The sequence below is a fragment of the Diadema setosum genome, chromosome 2 (assembly GCF_964275005.1).
Source record: "Diadema setosum chromosome 2, eeDiaSeto1, whole genome shotgun sequence".
Lineage (NCBI taxonomy): Eukaryota > Metazoa > Echinodermata > Echinoidea > Diadematoida > Diadematidae > Diadema > Diadema setosum.
The window spans coordinates 21,785,448-21,806,088 of record NC_092686.1 but is presented as its reverse complement, the minus strand read 5'-3'; the positions used below and the strand labels follow the sequence as shown (position 1 = coordinate 21,806,088).

At 38.1% G+C, this 20,641-nt stretch overlaps 1 protein-coding gene across 1 annotated transcript; it reads left to right on the top strand.

Annotated features, from left to right (window-relative positions):
• Positions 1-5,877: 5,877 nt before the first annotated feature.
• Positions 5,878-11,639, top strand: LOC140240774 (uncharacterized). The gene is made up of 5 exons (XM_072320549.1): positions 5,878-5,941; positions 6,661-7,935; positions 8,704-8,832; positions 10,151-10,358; positions 11,374-11,639. The coding sequence occupies exons 1-4, from the start codon at positions 5,878-5,880 to the stop codon at positions 10,318-10,320; spliced, it is 1,638 nt and encodes a 545-aa protein (XP_072176650.1). The 3' UTR covers positions 10,321-10,358; positions 11,374-11,639.
• The last annotated feature ends 9,002 nt before the right edge of the window (positions 11,640-20,641 follow it).

The window sequence follows — 20,641 nt, the reverse complement described above, 5'->3', positions numbered from 1 at the left end:
CATGAGAAGTACACTTGTAACAATCGGTCGTCGTGCTTCGTATTAAGGGATCTCTTTGACCACCACTTTGCGAGCTTTTTATAGTTAACAGGGTGAAGAATGTCTTCAACGTCTCGAACCTCTCGAATAGCATATGTTGGAAGGGCCCCACAGTACAGCACTCCACTATTGTTGTTGTTATTGTTGTTATTGTTTTGATCGATACCTTCAGTCTTAGAATAGTAAGTGGAAAGATAAATGCATTAGTGACATTTGTTGGGTATATAGATTGATAGAGAAACTTACCTCTGTCATAAGATCTCTTTGTTTTTGTTTGTTTTTCTACACCATTCTTCCATACAACAACAGCAAAACTACACGAGTAGATGTAATAGATTTAGAGCTTACGAACGTACTAGAACAACAATTACATTTATTTTGCCGGTTGGATTGTTAAACCGCAACGTCGGAGGTTCGTATTTTCCTATATGTCGAACCTGGTCGAAAGAAAAACAGGGTGAACAGGAAATCGTGCATTTTTTTTTTTCATTGCATGTACACGACTAAATTTCTTTGGTCTTATGATTAACCACCCAACGCATATTGTGTTCAGTTTTCAAATGTGGGTCAAAAAGGTGAACTTTGATTCTGTTTCATGAACAGTGTGAGAGACTGTTTTTGTTTTTTGTTTTTTTGTTTTTGTTTTTTTGTTTTTTGTTTTTTTGTACGAGGGCAAGCTAGCATTTATCACTATTCGAAGCAGGAAGTAACAGCAGTGAGGCATGGGCAATGTAATAACATGGCTTGTGGGTTTCTGTACTTTAGCACAACCGCAGTTTTGATTTCAATCCATACTGAGGCTGCCTTCCTTTGCCTGATATTTACATCACGTGGTTTAGGAAACATGAACGTTTATACCCCTGTATACCTTCTCGCGACAGAAGTTCTGCTTCCTGTAAATATATTCGATTTCTTTCTGGTTTGAGATGAGAAATCGACAACAGCAATAACATCAAATGTTAGTGCATATATGCTTGTTTTCCTCATGTAGAGTCTGGGTTTCGTGTTTATTATATCAAAAATACACGTTATTGACGTGAAACGTTTAATCTTGTTCGGGTTAACCTTCATAGATGAATGCTTTCACTCAGATTTCACATCTGCTCCTGATAGCCATACGTTTCGTAACCATATCGATGTAGATCAGGGACAGCGGAAGGGGGAGGGGGACTGAGGGCTGCAACCCCTCCCCCCCCCCCACATCTTAGGCTCTCTCTCTCTCTAAAAAAAAAAAACCAACACATTATAAACATATATATATATATATATATATATATATATATATGTATATATATATATATATATATATATATATATATATATATATATATATATATATATATATAATCTACGAGACTTCAGCCCGGAGATTCTTTCCGTGTAAGGAGGGAGTTCTATTGATCCTTGATCCCCCATTATATTATTTATTATATTATATTATATTACTTATATGCGGTGTATTTATGTAAAATAAGCATTTTGACAAAAAAGGAAACACTGTGTTTTGTTTTATGACGGATGGGGCTTTCTATTATCATTCATGATCAATAGTTCATATTTGCAACGCCCAACAGAGAGTGAGAAGTCCTACGTCGTTGTTGCAACATTGACAAGCACCTTAGCAATGTTTCATCCTTCACTTACTTGGCATTATAGCACTCTATGTGTGTTTCCCGTGGACATTGGTGTACTATTAAAGTATAAAACTCTATGGTGCTTTCACATGGCTGCTTCCGAAACAGCCTGGCTCTTTTAAACAATAGATGGCGATATTTCAGCTTACTGAAGAAAAAACCCATCTCTGTCAATTTTTGCGGAAAGGTGCGCCCACACAGTGACCCTTTAAAAGAGCGTCCTTCCTCTCAAACTGTTGCGAATCGGTGACTGTCTCACCATTGAAGAAAATGAGCAGCTTTAAGCATACAAATTAGTTTTAGTATCCGGTCGATCCAGGTATTTACATACTGATCAGCAAAAGGATTTTGCTATTTCCTGTGATTTTTTTTTTATTATTTCTTTCTAGGTCATTGACTGGACAATGGATTTTCTGAACTTCCGTAGTGCATATCTGAACGTTCGCTGGTTGGAGAAGGAATAAGTTGGTATTACTAGAAAGACCTTGTATAGATTGAAGATTTGTCTCATGCTTTCGTAAAGAGGATTGAGCGAAGTGCACCAACCTTGTTCTGCTTTCTTCAGTGACATAAGTGATTTTTTTTATTCATTTAACTACTTCAAGACCATGGTATCTGTTGCTCATTGCGAAACGAGTGTACTTGTGACTAATTGTTACATCCTGTTAGTCAACAATAATTGTTGGTCAAAAGAAGCTATCGACTTCAAACATATAAGGTGTGCCCTGCTTACGACCAAAACAAAACAATTTTCAATATCATTATCATTTTGTACAACATCTTCTTGAAACTCCAGTGGTGACACATATGAAATGTAATAACAATCGTCATAATCATCTTTAAATACAGTGTTACAGAGGTTTTACACAACATTTTAAGTAAGCACAGTATGAGCCATTAGTCTTTAACGGGAACACACGAGTTCCATAAGTTCCACATGATTAAAAGAAATGTTAATTTCAACCGCGTCGATGATACGATGACACGTGTCATCGCACCACAATTCACTCAAAGGTTTGTACAGTTTGTTCACCTCTCGCGTTACGAATGCACACACGTCGTTATATAGGGTGCTGTTCGTTATTCCGAAGGTTCGTTATTCCGAAGTTTCGTTAATTCGAAACACACAAATTCCCCACACCTAGAGGTTCGTTAATCTGAAAATGAAAAAGGGTTCTTTAATCCGAACATTTGTGGCGCTATTCCGAAGGTTCGTTATTCCGAAGGTTCGTTTACCCGAAAATGAAATAGGGTTCGTTAATCCGAAGGTTTGTTAATCCGAAAATGAAAAAGGGTTCGCTATTCCGAAGATTCGTTGATCCAAAAATGAAAGATGGTCCGTAACGAACCTTCGGAATAACGAGCCTTATTTCATTTTCGGATTAACGAACCTTCGGAATAACGAACCTTATTTCATTTTCGGATTAATTAGCCTTCGGAATAACAAACCTTATTTCATTTTTGGATTAGCGAACCTTCGGAATAACGAATCTTCGGAATAACGAATTCTCGGAATAAAAAGCCTCAGGAATAACGAACTGTAACCGTTGACCTACAGACCTACCTTGGCGGCTGCCTGTCTATAGCGGCCGCATGCCAATAAGAATTCCCTTCAATAGAAATGCCGTGCAAAAGATTCTGTCCATAGCGGCAAACTTTTTCGTCTCCTTTGGGTGGCCACTATGGACAGGTTTGACTGTGTAATGATAAGTCCTAAAAAGTTTGGAAATGTAAGTTTGATCAATTACTGCTCTCAGTTTCTGAGTAATTGAAACATATGCTTGGTAACCACAGAAAGATTGTTGAATTCTATCGAATGATATCCTACATGTCATGATTTTAGCTTATATGGAGGTTAAGAGGTTTAAAATATGTTAATTAAAAAGTTGCAAAATGACCCAAGTTTGGTAAGTCACTCAATGTTGTTGTTTTTTTTTTAACTCTTGTTATTCCTTCATTTGGATACTCTGTGATGTTTGTCCGCAATCCTGTACAGAGCAACGGCCTTGATGTATTAAATAAAACCGTCTTGCTGTTCCGTTGTGAACTTCGGAAGTCCGCTCCTGGGTCGGTCCTTGACATCTCCTTCTGCTTGGATTTTTGTTTTTCCATTTGGTGACGGTCCAGAGCTTACACCTAGTCTCTCAGCCACATCTTTTTGAAGCATCCCAGCTTCGATTTGCCCTATGGCGCGGGCCTTTTCAACATTGCTTTCACGTGACAAGATGAACAACCAAATACAAAATGAGCCTCAACCTTGCCTGTCATGGCACCACCATAAGCTAGAATGTTAAATTCAGAAATTTATTGAAATCGGCATTCATGGCTGACCAGCTGAGAGGAAAAAACATGATATTATTCCATACAAAAGAACGTGTTCTTTATGGTTTATTCATGACCACTGGTGTTCATTTCAAAACTTTTTTTTTTTTTTTAAATTTAGACCTTATCCCATATTTTCTTTCTGATAGTGTCACGACTGTATTGATAATTATTGAGAAAAGGGGAAATAATACCTCAGATTTCCCCTTGGGCGGCTGCTGTACACATTTTTTTTAATGTAAATGTTTGTGTGAGTGTGTGTGTGTGTGTGTGTGCGTGTGTGTGTGTATGTGAGCGCGCGTGTGTGTACATGGTATGATTTGCATAGAATTTATTATTTTATCGTATGTTTAAAAAAAAAGAATTTGATTCAACAACACAAGTGAGAAGAATACAGCTGCTTGGTTTGGTTCATACTAATTTTATTGCGAAAATGAACCTGATATTGAATGAAATTCAAATGAAGATTATCATAAAAAATAATGTGTGTGTTTGAGTATGAGTGTAATGTGCAAGAACGAATTACATCAGTTGCTGAATGTTTCTTTTTTATTACATACTGATCATGCTTTTGACCCACTGATACCAATTTCCAATATGTCCAATGTTTTGTTTGTGTAACACGTACACTCTGTATAAGCCCTGTCCCATCTAATGTCGTACGTAACCAAGCACTTACACCTACATCAAGCAAATATGGGAAAAAGAGATACTTTTCGAGGCAAGGTAGCAAAGTTTTGCAAGCATCCTTGTTTGCTACGGATGACCTAGAATGCCAGGTGAACCGGAATAGGGTTGGCTTGGGGACGGTCCGTTGTTATTCCAATGCTTCCTTACGATTACCGTTATCTGTCTACCTTAATTATGACTGACTGATTCAGGTCAACCTTTTTAACTTACTGTTTCTCAACCTGTTATGGTCTTTATCATCCACATTAATGGTATTTTGGGACATATTACCGCCCCCACCTTAAGAACAGAATGTAATGTATTCTGTCCGTTAGGACAACGTGGATTATAAAGACCAGAACAGGTTGAGAGACAGAGACATCAAGGCATGTTGATATTATCTACATTGCTGGAGTGTCTCCATATACCTCGAGGAACAAGGTCAATAAAGAGCGAGATACGTAACAGCAGTTTTAGGAAATTTGCATAAAGGTGAAACAGATTCAGTCAGTTTCTTAAGTTTTTAAGTGCTTACCGCTGTCTAACAATCCCGCTTAGCTGGTGATTAAAAAAAAAAAACAACAACAAACAAGCAAGCAAGCAAAATGAAGAAATCGACAGCATCAACAACTCAATCATAAGTATAAGTATTAGTAATTCACGTAGTATGGAAGTGACGTTACAATAGCATGAAAATGAAGTGTGCGGCCGGCGTTGTGCTCGGGCAAATATCTCTTGCCGGCTTAAAATGGTATGTTAGCATAATAATTATCTCAATTCATGATTTTCATTATCATTAGAGAGGAAATAGAAATAGCTGCTGATGGGAATAATACAGGTTTTACATAAGTTCTGACTAAAGACGGCCAAGTTTTCGTGGTGGGATTTTTTTTTCATTATTCAACTTTTATGGGCAATCCCAGCTAACAGGAAGTCGTACAGTTGATGTAGGTAAAGACTGCGTCTGCGCGGATTTCCTTTTTTGAAAGGAGGCGCGCGCTCGCCTCTTGCATGGAAGTCACGTAACACCTTGTTACCAACGTGGAAGCAGCGAAACGCTCCAAGGTTCTCCCGTGTAGCCAATGCAGGTCTAGGCTATATAATGAATAACAAAACATTCCGTGTGTCAGTTTCTAGTACCTCCTTGGTCAGTGTGAAGAGCAGAGGTTCAAACCAGTATATGAAAGAGACTCAGCCAATCTGAAGGGAAAACATGGCCACAATTACATCGAACTTAATGTTTCTGTGCGCTGCTGTCTTGTGTACTTTCATATGCAGTGAGTATGATTTGTTCTTACCTTCTGTCTATCTTTGCTCCTTCCTCTTTCCCTAACTTTACCATCTCTATCATTAGCACTTTGTCTCAATTAATCATTCCATATTTTTTCTATAACCGATTGTCTCCCCCCCCCCCTCCCGTCTTAAATGAACCATTGTAATGTTTTCCTAACCCTTTTTCCAACACGGTCTAAAATGTTCTCTCGGTCAGACGTAGTTGACGTTATCCAGGAAGGAATTTTTCCTGAATGCGTATTATGATACCAAGTCACATAAATGACTACTCTTAGTACTTCAATCTCTGTGAAGTTGAGGTGAGCGTATGTTAAAATGTCAAGGGTATCCTTTGTAACATTTCATTTCAAATAATATGACTATAGTAACTCTTCTAAAGCCATCAAACTGTACACGTCTGAAGACCGTCTTGGCTGAAATGTTTAGATCTGCGACTTTTTAAGTATTCTGAGAGGGAAACAATTATTAGATCTTCAAGAGATGTAAACATTCTATCGTTTCGTCTGTTTTATCTTACTTTGTAAACACATTTTCAGTGCACTTAAATAACTATTGTTACATGCACATGCACACACATATTCTCTAGTAAATTTATTTCATGTCTATAATACTTGATTTGCCTGTAGGTATCATGTAATTTGTACTACCTGTTAAATTCATGTAATCTATATATTTCTTCATCACTGCTTTCTATTCAATTCAGGTATTGTGGCAAGAGTACCTGATAATGCAGGAACAAGCTTTGTCATTCCCGCCTTTTACACGACGTACGACGAAGGCGTCGAGTACGACGGCAATCCTAAACTCTACATTAGTGGTCTGGAGTCGTCTGCCAGTATCAACCTGACCATCGCGGGAAATGATGAAGAGAGATTGACGTTCTCAGTCGGCGAAGGATGCACAATACCCGCCCTGATGAACTGCAGGTTATCTGCCAAGTCCATTGGCAAGACCCTGAGCGCCATCAAAATCAAAGCCGACAGTCCGATCGCTGTCCGTATGCATCAGGAACATCTGAGCCCGAACATGCCGACATCGTTTCTTTCCTTTCCGACCTCGATGCTCGGCACGGACTACTTTGTCGTTGATCCCGGGAATGTCGCGTCACCGACGGAGCTGTTGATTACGGCCGGTGAGGCTGGAGCTCGTCTGGACTTTGCGCCTAGTTCTTCGGTAGATTTTGACGGTAGAAATCACCACAAGGGTGATGTCTTGCAGATAAATCTTGGCGCGTTTGAAACACTAGTTGTTCGAAGTCCCGGTTATCTGACGGGAACTGAAATCAACTCAGACAATCCCGTATCGGTAATAGTTGGTGATTTTTGCTCGCCAAACATGCAAGAGGGTACGCTATGCCGACAGCCGTATCAGTTACTCCCTTCGGACAGATGGGGGCAGAGATTTGTCATGACGTCATTCTTAACTTCTGAGGACAGCATCTACCAGATATATGCAAGTTCCGACGACACCACAGTCCGTCTGCTCGGCGGAGGGTCCGAAGTCTCGACGGTGCTGAACCGCGGCGAGTCGTCACTAGAGACCGCGCGTGCCGGCAGCGTCTACGTGGTGGAATCCGACAAGCCTATTTACATTTTGCATCATGCCGAAAACGGACAGGCGTTGACGGCAATCAGTGCAGACAGTCAGCGGGTGACTGGTCGCACCTCGGTCCCCGTAATTGCTGACGAGACTCGAAACGCAGAAGCCCGCGTCCTCATAACCACGGATTGTGCAAACTCTGAAGGCTTCCTACTGGACTTAGAGCCTCTGCCTAGGTCGAAGTCAGTGTTGAGGTCGAGCGATGGAAACGACTGTGTGGTTAGTGTTCCCATCGAACGCGGTAATCACATGGTCTATCATGACTCACCTGATGTCTCATATTCTGTGACTGTTTACGTCACTGATGACGACATGTCTTATGCATACCAAGCCAGTTTGTCAACAGAGAGCGGCAATTCAGACTCGAATCCTTTGCAAGGTGAGGAAGAAATCTCATATGATGACGGAAATCTTTCTATCGTAATGATAATAATATATAAGCAAGTTAAAAAGAAACGGCAAACATCGCAACCGGATAATTTCCACTTCTTTCTTAATTGTTATTGATATTTATACATCTTGATAAGGGACAAATTATTGAGTTTATTGCGTATCGAAAGGAAAAGGTACTGATATACTATAGGATTTTAGCTATTGCTTCATTTGTTTGAATATTGAGCTTAATATAAGATACGTTATATTTATGATTTTGTTTTTCATGTTTTATGATGTTGGTAAAATGATGTCTCTCTTATGTCTTATATGTCATTTGAATGTTGTTTGTGTAATTGTACTGTATACTTTTTTGTAAAAAGCATGTGAACAAAACAAATAGCCATGATATGGAAAATAAATGAGTGAAATTGAAATTGAAAATTGAAATTAAGGGGATGTCGGCCTATAGGCCTACCAGGTACTAAACATTACCCCAACGCGAGGACACACAACAGATAATAAATATAACACATATACCCCAAAACAAAATCACCCAAACGTCGATCAAATACAACTTTTATTTTTCACTTCAAACGGTCACTAAAAATGCATTTTCATTAAGACAAGAAGCTATAATCTGTTGATACAGGATTGGTGCACCATATTGTCTAACTGAAAATAATCGTGTTTTGGAATGACAATAATAGTGATCTCACCTGACTGTAGGTATAGTATTAAACGAGTGACTTTGGAACTGACTGGTTTCTAGCAGGTGCTGGAGCGACGGGCGTGAGTTCTTTCGAGACGAGGCCAAAGGCAACCAGTGGCCTCCTCCTGAAATGGAGACCCCCAGCATCCTGGCCCGGTGAGCCAAAGGGGTACCGCATTCAGATCAAGTCAGGTACGAGACGCTAATAAATTCACTGTCTTTGGCAAAGACTACGCGATATGAATGTATTACATTCTGCTGAGCAGGTGACCATCAATTTGTCTTCAGTCAAGATGGCCTTAGCTGAACTCTTTGATGATCGTAATTTGCCTTCATATCCAAGCTGATCTAGTGCGTGGAAGATTTATAAAAAGTATAAAAAAGTATAAAAAACATCGACAATATTCTATTAAGGGGAGGATCGAACGCTTTGTTTACACATGATTTCACAAGTTCCGCTCACTTTACATAGCACCATTCCTATGTTTTCAGAGTCAAATTGGCCAAAAACTCTTTACGGTGAGTGAATAGGAGTTGAAAAAAGGTCATTTATTCAATAGCCTACACAGACAAGACGCAAAGTATAAACAATTAACTCGTTCTTTGTCTTCTTTCTCTATCTTTCTCTCTCCCTTTCTCTGTCTGTCTCTTTTCAATAATACGCACTCAATCAAGATGACGGGTCAATATTGGAGTTTGCGGCTACCTGATGATACAAAATCAAAGAAATCAATTTCTTTTCTTGTCATTAGTTTAATTTAGATTTACTGCATAATTACAGTATTACATACATGTATAGGTCCCATAATTATATGAAATCAATGACGCTCATTAATTTTCTTATGATAAGGGCTACTTTAGTGTAAGGAAATACAATCATATAATGTGTATTTACTGTATTAAAGAAAGAGATTGCTAGAAATGGATTACTTAATATTTGCAAATTAGACCAGTAATACGAGCAATGATTCTCCTACATGATTTTTGGGAAGTCTTTTTTTCCCTTCGAGTAGAAAGCTTATCCCTTCACATAATGTGTTTTAAGTTTGTTTTTTTTTTTAATAAGGTCATATGTACTTCTTTTGAATTATATGTATATATATATATATATATATATATATATATATATACATTCATAATTATATATAATTGTGTGTGTAGTGTATGTACATAAATTATGATGATAATGATGGTTTCCAGCATTTGTATGTCTGTTTAAAAAAAACACACACACACACTAAAAGGCACAAAGGCCCAAGAGAGTTAGTAATCGAATGTCTGGTGAAAAAAAAAAAATGTGAGTCTTGAGTGAAGCTTTTAATTAAGTGCTCCACATTGTCAGTTTCACGGAGAAATAGATCTTATCAACATGATTAAGAAATTAGGTCGATTTGGTAGGTGTCTCACCATTTTGTGTGTTAGGTTGTTGTTTACTTCTTGTTTCAATGAAGACGTAATGCACTAGAAATAAGATGGCATAAAAATTTTTTGCGTATATCATTGTTGTCAGTTGACGACCGTGCATTCTGCCAGTGCCGCAACGTGGTCATACACAATCCGCGTCGCACCTCGTTCTGGCTCCGGAACTTAAGTGCTGGTGTCCGGTACGTCGTGGGCGTGCGACCTTTCGGAAGTCTCGGCAGCGGAGAAGCAACAATGCGAATCGTTCGGAGAGCGTAACCAAGCCATGGACGTAGATGGCGCCTCATTCACAACAGGTAGAAGCCTGGACATAAAAGCCCGAATTCAAGAAGGTGGTACAGTCTTTGTCCATGGTTTAAACCGTGGTCTAAGTTTGTACCAGGTTTCCATAGATCACGGTTCAAATATCCATGGTTTAAACTTGTACCACCTTCTTGAATTCAAATGAGCCAGTTCGTAGTTCCATTTTGCGCAAGAGCAGAAAAGGGTCATTGGAGATGACAGGCATTTTGGTTTTTAAATGCACTGAGATAAGCATCTCTGATGTAATGATTATCCGTGACGTAATCCTTATAAATGACACCAACCATGGCAACAAAGTGTTTATTCTCAAAATCCTTTAGTATTTGGCATTATTATAGCATAAAATTCTAAGAAGTATTCAAAATTTATTTGATGAAAATCGGTTTTAAAAATAATGGCTGAGATGTCCACAAACAAAGTAAAACAAAGTGGTCCTAATAAAAGGTGGGCCCACCTTTTACTAACACCACTTTGTTTCTAGATATCTCATCCATTTCAGAACAGATTTTCATTAGATAGATCAATTCCTTTTAGAATCGTGTGCTCCCTAATATTTCACATGAATAGTTTCTACTGATCTCACAAAAAGTTAAAACCTAAATCCCTAATCCCAACCAAAACTATACCATCCCTTTAAAATCAGGCATTGTTGAGAAACCTTCATGACGTCAAAGGATTTTCTCCTGAGCTTTGCAAAAGGAAATTAAGGTGCGAAGAACTAAATACGTTTCTATGAATTGTATACTCCTGTATATAGCGCATTTAGGTGTTTGGTTGTCATCACTGTCCTAACAGTATTGATTCCAAGCTCTCGCTTTCTATTCAATCATTATGTTTGCATATTTATGCATACTTCCTAGCTGCTTTCTTCTGCTCTCCTAATGATACTGTTTTCACCCCCTGTCTGTCTGTCTGTCTGTCTGTCAAAGAGCCATCATTGCCCACGTATCATCTCACCCCCCCCCCCCCTCTCTCTCTCTCTCTCTGCCCCTATTGTCATCGTATCAGCGAGTTCCTGGAAATCTACGAACTCACTATTCCTCAGTGTGTAACTGCGACATCGACCGTTGACTGAAGTTACTAGGAAAGAGAGAAGAAAACCAACCAAGGAGGGAATCTCTTTACACCAGAAAACTTCAACTCCTGACATAAAACTGACAGCATAATCACTTCACTGGGTTTGGCACTTCCAGGAAAACAAAACGAAATAATTCCAAGGAAGTATGTGAAGTCATGGCAAACAAGCTACGTCACTTTAGCCAAATTTTCTGAGAAGACGACATTCCAAGCGGATTTTACCGGTTTCCTACAAATTCTTAATATAAATATATATATATATATATATATATATATATATATATATATATATATATATATATATATATACAGGGCTCGACACTAACGGTGGCCCGGTGGCCCGTGGCCACCAAAAACGCATGTCGGGCCACCAAAATTTCAGAAATGAAGAATTTGGTAGCCATGATCGGGCCACCAAAAAAGGTCGGATATTTGCCTTTGGGCCACTAAAAATAAAAGTTAGTGTGGAGCCCTGAGATATATATGTTGGGTTTTGTACAAGGTTTATCAGGTTCATGTAAGTATAAGTTGAATAAGATATCCTCTTTGCTGTCAGAGTTACTTGGTTTCGTTTCCATACCAGACCACAATATTCACTCAAATAGAAGAAATTGAGCTCCGTCTCTTATCACTCTCAATTTGTCAGTATTTTGTAATCATTATTTGAGTGAAAGCTAATTCGGGTCACGTGCAGTTTGTAGAATACAATAATCAAAGATTAATATTCTTGTATTTTCTAATCATTATTCTTTCACCATTAATTGGAATACTTTTAGCAAACGGATTTCTTTCTTTGCAATGTCATCTACCTGAGTAATGCTTACCAGTAACATAATTATCTCCTTTCATATCATAGATAATGTTGGGATTCGAATGCTGTCCCACATCTTTAATATTAAGAATCAAATTACAATTAGAGATTATCATGGCATTCAGTGCCATTTCATCTGAAACAATCGACGTTGAAATTTAAGTCACCAACGATTACTTCTACAAAGACACGTATGAACAAAATTGATTGCACTATTGTGTCTGTGCTTACTCCTTTTGCTAAATAAAATTGTCTCATTTTCGACGTAATTCTGCAGAAATCTATTGCCTCATGCCGATTTGTTTTTAAGCAACAAAAAAAAAAAAGGAATGACAGTATATCAAACAAAGAGGATATTTGTCAATTACTTCCTACCACTTTCTAACTCTAAGTTCTCTCTCTCTCTCTCTCTCTCTCTCTCTCTCTCTCTTTCTCTCTCTCCCTTTCAGGCCCCCTCTCTAGCTCTTCCCACACGAAAACTATGCACGCACACACACACATACACACTGTGAGTTATGTTTATGTACGTTTACGTTTGATTAAAGAAAAACAACCTATCAAAATGTTGGATTATGAGCAAACACACGCTCGATTTGTGTGTACATGAGAAACAAGTACATGAGAAACAAAGCAGACGCCAATCTCAGCATTCATTCGATACCTCAACAGCGCCATCTATGGCAGAGTAGCTCGCAACTCGATCCCCTCTCATGTAGATGTAAAAGGAGTGCATTCAACATTCAGTATCCGTCGAAATTATGATTGTCACTTGTACTGATTTAATCGAGAAAAGAATAGGTACTCTAAATTACAAGAAGTGCACAATACAATCATAATTTTCATTCATAATCGTGTGTATGTGTGCATATTATAAAACTGTACTTAAGTTCTCGTTGAGAAGTGCACAGTCTTGACCGGTGTGAAAACTATGCGTTTCGAATTCAAACTTCGATGAATTCGTGATTGTTCCTTTAATGCTTCCAATATAATTTCGCTTTGCCTTCACTTACCTTGATTGACCCACATGTAAGAAATGTAAACTGACAAGAATCTGACGACCCGAGGAGTGCAGTCTTACCAAGGAACGTGGAAACGTGAGATTTTAAGCAGTTAAGGTCATGCATCAGTACTGTCATTAGAGAAGGGCGCCCTTCCAAGGTCACATTGACGGAATACCAGTAATTTTCACGCTAGCGATGTTTAATACAAGAACTTGCTTTATCGTAAAGATCTTTAAAGAAAAAATAGCGGCGATAATCAGACAGTGTACTGATTTTTTGAACGGTCGCTCAGCTTTCTTACAAAATAATGACTACAGAATTATTTTTCTCAGGTTTTTATATCCATTTCGTTATACATGTACACAACTTTGGTTTTTGGAAGTCATTAGCTCCTTGCGCTTGACTTTAATCTCTGTTTGATCGATCAAATTAGCAAAGGAAAAAGGATTGAGTATTCACAATAACAGAAGCAGATTGTAACTACGTTTCGACTCATTAAATAATATATGGCGGCCTGGGAGGGTTATGCTGTCCGCTTGTACACTAATGACTTGTTTTCTTGCGGTCGCATGTGGCGCCTTCCAGAGACAAGTGCGATGCGAGAAAGAACAGCGTGACACGGAGCGCGGAATAACGCGGATGGGTAAATTAATGACACGTCCAAAGGTTGGCCATGCGTTGCTGATTGCTCGCCCGCCCTCCTCTGCCCCGCCAATCGGTGTCCTCTCGACCTTATCCTCTCCGACATCATATCGCCGTCGATTTTTTTTTTTTTTTTTTTAACCTCAACCTCTTTCGCTCGAATTTCTCCACACAGACACTCGATCCAAGATCAAGGGCGATTAGTCAGAGACGGGAAGAAAGAGAAAAAGAAGAGGGGAGAGAGAGAGAGAGAGAGAGCGATGGAAGAATATGAGGAGAGAGAGGGGGAGAGGAAGGATTAAAAAACAGAGCTCAGAGATAGAAAAGCTAGACCGATAAAAACAAGGCAGACACAATACGTCATGGAAAAGAATAAAGAAATAGAAATATAGGTAATAGTCAAATGGTTGTTTTTATATATATCAGAAAGAAAGAAAACTGTGAAGAGAGGAGAGAAAAGCATGACAAGAGCAATACGCAATATTATACCATTCACAGACTAGAGAATAAATATACTTGACATTAATACACCACCCATTCGTTTCAGTTTACTCTGTCTTCCATTCCAATAGTTACTTCTTCCAGAGTCCTGTTTTAATGACGGATGGTTTTGTTTTAATCATTCTGTAATCATGAGCAATTCGTAGTGAAGGATCATGTAGTCATTCTTGATAGATATTTTATCAACTCAGTTCGCTTTATTTTTTTTTTTGACATGACATAGCGTAACACAGGAAAAGCACAAATCTTGAGCGCACAATAGTTGATTGCACGATAAAATTAGAGATAACTAACAATTTAAAATCACGTATACATTTAGTTTCAAACCCAACTTGTTACATTGGCCATGCTCTAACAAAACAACATATGAGAGGTTCGCTAAAGAGCACAGCTCGTACACTGTTGCCAACTCATGCAATCGACGGAAAAAAAATTACATTTCTTCACATCCCATTCTTCCAATTCTTCCACTTCTGGCTTTAACATTGGAGAGGGGTCTCCTTTTCAGACTACTTACCAACATCCACATTCTACATTTTCTAGAAAAAAACACCACCACACCATCCGCACACGGTATACCCAGCAGTGGCATGTGAGCCCTAGCAAAGTTTATAATGAAAAAAAAAAAAAAAAAAAAAAAAAAAACTTGTCAAACGTAATAAAGGTCGTTTATAGATGTGTTATTGCTATGTGATCCCTGCATGACCACACTCGTAATATTCTATGCCGTAAAACAAAACACCTCGATTAAGCTATCGTTGACAGCAGGCTGCCTATTTAGAAGTGGAAGATTTTAACGAGTATATATTAGTAGATTTAATGGGCCCAACAACGATGACACAGATGTATTTAATCACCGAATATCTCACACGTGTCGCCATGAAAGAGTCGGCACAACAACATGCAGGTCAGTGCCCAGGTTAACGACATTGTAAAGGTACTGTGTCTGATCATTATGTGTGCTAAAAAAAAAAGTAAATAATGAACCACTATGAAAATATCCAAAAGGGTGGGTGAGATAGGAGAGATAGAGAAGCAAAGAGATGCATCATCTGTGTATGCACGTGCACGTGTGTGTCTCATTACAGGGGACTTTAATAAATTACAACCGATCTCCTTTCATGAAATGCTCTGGTCTTTTAAATCTCCCTAGACACTAGGTTAGTTTACCAATTTAAGAGAAAAGAAGTTACCTTTAATTATCTTACTGGCACCTCATGCTGTTCCATCTCTTAATCATGTGCATGTTTAGTGAGTCACAATGATAAAAAGAAAAATCATTATCATCAATTGAAAAAGCTTGATTATGCATCAACATTGTCATGTGTTGGTTATGAATTTCGTCTGGAAGTGAGAGTGAATAAACACACAGAATGAAAATGTATATCATCATTCACTGAGTGTCTTGATGAGTGGAATGTGTGAAAGCTACTTTATCTAACGTACTGTTAATGCGTTTACAGTGCATGCCCCCCTATAAGGCTACTCAAGGATTAGCAAAGTAGTTGTTACTACAGCTAATCATTTTGACAAGGTCTTTAGTTACGTACGAATGAAGAACCATGATGAGATGATTGAGCTAAAAAGAAACTACAGATATTTTATGACATGAATGATAAACATGCTAAGGTAACATAGATCCAACGTAATTCAATGCCTTCTTGCATTTAGTTGCTACTAAGTAATTCTGCAGATTATTATTACATTTTCTCTTTGTGTTTTCTGTTGTTGACTGTGAAGTGTTGTTGATGTCATTATGCTTGTATGTCAAAATGGTGCGGAAAATAAGGAAAGATTAATGTGAATAAAGTCTACTGTATACAAAGAACAAAAGACAAGATGAGAGATATTCAAATGATTATTGTCATCATAGGGTCAATGTTTAATCCACAAATACGTGCGCGCGCGCGCACACATACACACACACACACACATACACACGTGACATACACATACACACCAATACAAACTCATACAAATGACTCACACGACAAGCACGCAATACAGACACACGCAAACGCACACACAAACTCACACCAGTTGAGGGGATACGAAAGAGAGTGTTGAACATGCAGCGGCGGCTCTCCCATACCACTTGAATGCAGGTGTACTGTGTAAAAATCACTTTACCTGTTGGAGCTATGGTCTCCAATATTACATCAATTCAGGCGAAGTTAAGATAAGAATTCATCATATGCAATGTCTCTGTTGCTGTTATTTGTGACAGTGTATCTCACAAACCACACAAAATGCACGGGGTGATTTTCTAGTGACATGAAATAATCATGCATGCACTCTTGGTCAACTTCTGGGCTTAGAAGTTTCTGACTGAGTTAGATTTGTTTACGCTGTTAAAGCACACAAATTAATATGCTGCAATATGTTCATCGAGATAATTACAGAATTGTGTTAATTTCATATTAACCTTGATTGTTGTACGATGCCTTGAGTTTGTTAGAGGGAGAAACCTTGACAACGGTGGAATGCCATGGCCTTTGTCTGCAAGTCCATAATGAATGCCATTACTGATTGCTTCCTTTTTTCAGAAGTCAATTAGGCGAGGTCCGGTGGTATTGTCATTGCATTCTTCTATTGTCCTAAGGGAACACAAACAGCAGACATTCCGGTCTGTGTTCATAGCAGCATATCGATTAATTCTCTGTAGAGCAAAGTTCAAGTTAGAAGCGGGGCGCACAAGGTTTCAAAATGTTTCAAACTGGAGATAACGACAGAATGTCAGGAAAATAATCATGCTTCCTGTCCAGGTTAGTGTGGTGGTAGTAGCACGGTGGAACAATGGTCACAGTCACACGTGTGATTATTGTTTTAACTTTCTGTATTTCATTCGAGCAATCCATGGCTATGGCTTGTTGGAATAAAACTATCAATATTGTTTATTTGTGACCATTGACCGCCATGTCTTATTGTTTGAGGACGGAAGGTGGACATACTTTCTCCTTCACTGTGATATATCATTCATTACTGTCTATATTTTTTTCCAAATAAATACAGATAGAGGACAGACATGTATATCTAATAAACGTTATGAATTTCACGGTATATACAGTTACAAAGGGAAGGAGCTGTCCTTATTTCACCCTTTCTGTAAAGAATATCGCAAAGATCGAAAGAGTATTTTGGTCTATCTCTTATCAAATGTATTGTCAACATGCTTTAAATATTTGTTCTTTATTGATCCCGTTAAATCATTTGAAATGTGATATCTTGCCAAAATACGGTGTGACAAATTCATAATCATATTTTTAAATCCAAATAGGAAGACGCTGGTTTGCAAAATGTGTTTCTTCATGGCATTATAACTTCTTCTTCGTGTGGCACAGTGTGCCTGTTTGATACCGTTTGATGACAGTCACTATAATAGTTTCCTGAAAGGGTGAACCATGAAGGATTCGGCATCATTTGCACGTTTTCTGATGTGGGTAAATGGTTGGACCAATTCACTGGAATAGCGCCCTGCTCTTTGAATGAAGTGGGACCTTTTACGTGAGTGAGTCGTGACTCGATCACACACGGGGCTTTAATTCCAAGTCGTATCTGAGGAGACAGAGTGTTTTTACTTCTTATACTAGAGAGAATGGCATGATTCCACACAACATTGCTCAGCTAGACTCCACATAAATCGAAAACATTTGGTAACAAGGCCCTGTTTAATTGATACAAGTCCTTTAAATGGTCCCTGCCATCCAAACGCATGTTGATCTAGATCTAGTGATGCATTTTGGTCTTTCCATAACCAAATCACTAAACATTGCTAAATTCGTCATGAAAAATATGCACCACATATTTTATATCAGTTTTTTTTTTCATGACTTTTGACAATATTATCCTGCATGTTTGTTATCCTGGATGTTTGTTTTGTTTTTTATTGTATTGCATTATATTATTGTATTAGTTCAGTCGTTGTTTTGTTTCCTGCTTCCTGTTTCTATCATAATGGCCTCTAATCTAAGTTCTGTTTTAAGTACATTTTGATATAATATATATATGTTTCATTCAAAACTGTGATTTTAAACTATGTGGTAAAGGAAATCTCCATTTCCAAGCCCTAGGCTTTTGCGTGATTTCCTCCTTTGACTCACACATCTATGTAAATATCTTATATGTGATTTTAAGAAATGAATTGAATCTGATTGAACTGAATTGAATTGAATTGAATTGAATAGAATTGAATTGAATTGAATTGTATTGAATTGAATTGAATTGAATTGAATTTTTCTGTACCATGTTTGGTCCCACCTCCCCCCCCCCCAAAAAAAAAAAAAAAAATCCCTCTGAACATCTTTATTAAATTTTGTATTCTCGATACGGCATCATCTTCCTGTATCACTTGCGCTGAACAATAGACAGTTATATTCCTTGCCAATCATTGCTCTTACAACCTGTACTCACTCACGACAGCATCACATCTTCTATTTTAATGCAAATGTTTCTGACAATTTTTTGACATAGCAGTGAATGGTAAGGCACATAACTGTACACTGTATCTAGTGATAATTATGTTATGTACCAATCAATAGGCATCAATAGAAGTCATCATACATGTGGATTACAGGGATCGACCTGTTAAACATGACTGAGAATTTCATGTTACAATCATTCTCGGTTCCAGAAATGGAGTACCACTTGACGAACGATTTAATTTATTCGTTTGTTTAATTATATTTTTCACCCATATTGATAATGTTGCTGCCTCTATGAGGCTCTAGAGTTGTCATCGAAACTGCTTTGCATCTTTTAAATCTTTAAATTCCTTCTCCCTGAAATGATTTGAGATTACGGCGCAGGAAAGGGGCCGAAAAGAGAAACATTTTTTTCCTCCTAGTTTCACCTTGTTAAGTACAAACTCTTCTGTAACATCTCTCAACTCCTTTTGAGTAATATGTTTTAATTCATAGTTAAGTCATAGTTATATATTGTACTGTATTGATGTGTGCGGTATCTCGAGATAAAAGCACTTATCACATGATTCTGTTTTCAAATTTATATCATAATTCCACTTAAAAATTATGTAACTGTTGAACTGTACAAAATGTATTTGAATGTTTGTTGTGTGACACATTATCGCTGTCAAAATAACCTCTGCTATCCCCCTGAAAACAATATTACTTCCGTACCTCTCAACGTGTACTTGATCCGAAAATCACCCAAAACCATCCTATTCATTCGTTTCGTCAACAATGATCGTCATAATGCAATAAACTCCGATGGAAGCTGCCTCTCACCTGAATCGAGTAACAGGTGACAAGGTAAACGGAAACGAGCTCATGGCGTCCGAACGAGCGCGTCTCCTTGTTTGTACACGTGCAGTGTGGTCCAAGTGTCAAGGTGAGGCAGTCTATATCACTCCAATCAGTCTGGTCGTCATTAAGCAGTCATTGAACTTCACATCTGGAAAAGCTTCCATTCACTGACAGTCCCCACGTTTCCGATTGGATTATTTATGTCCCATTGCGCTTTGGCACAGAGGGCAATGAGATACATATTTATTTACTATCATCGTCTCTTTTGCAAAGTAATAGCGCTCTGCTCCTCGAGGCCTGCACAAAACGATTTAAAAAAAAAAAATCTAAAAACAGAGAGTGAATAAAATGCGATATTTCATGTAAATAAAGGAATAGTTACTTGATGTTTCTTCGTAGTAAAGAGAAGGATTCCGAAACTTAGTTATCCCCTCATTGAAAACCAGTAAGGATGGTTTGAAATAACTGACCGTGGCGCGACTATGCAGACACAAACGGAAATACTAGATCCTATAAATCGTCTATAGTACAGATGTCATATCAGGGAATAAAATATTTGTAAATTTCTTTTATTGAGTTTTCTTTTTAACATGGGGGAGGACTATCTCGCAGAACGACAGGAAAGGATTCCACATGAAAACACATTCATTAAAATAATATGCACATGCTTGACATAACAAGAACGTAAATGATGTAGATATGTTTGGGGTTTTTTTCTGTCGAAAGAAATTGTTCCATTGGACCAATTATTATATTCTAAGAACGCATAATTACTCAAAAATGCACGTGACTGAAACCCTGAGCACAAAAGTAGGACTGACGTTCCTAAAGCGGTGGGATTTCAGATGCGGTTCGTAAGTCAAGATCGAATCAGGAGGAAGATAACAACTAACGAAATTCGAAATGTCCGTCTTTTGTATTTGCAAAATGATAACATCCATGCAAGAAAAATGTGGCATAGACAATTGCTGTTGAGGTTTTTA

Excerpts from the sequence above, each read along its gene's own strand:
- LOC140240774 (XM_072320549.1), top strand. The coding sequence starts at position 5,878 with ATGGCCACAATTACATCGAACTTAATGTTTCTGTGCGCTGCTGTCTTG. Across the intron at positions 5,942-6,660 it reads CTTGTGTACTTTCATATGCA|GTATTGTGGCAAGAGTACCT; the intron begins GTGAGTATGATT and ends TATTCAATTCAG. Across the intron at positions 7,936-8,703 it reads AGACTCGAATCCTTTGCAAG|GTGCTGGAGCGACGGGCGTG; the intron begins GTGAGGAAGAAA and ends GGTTTCTAGCAG.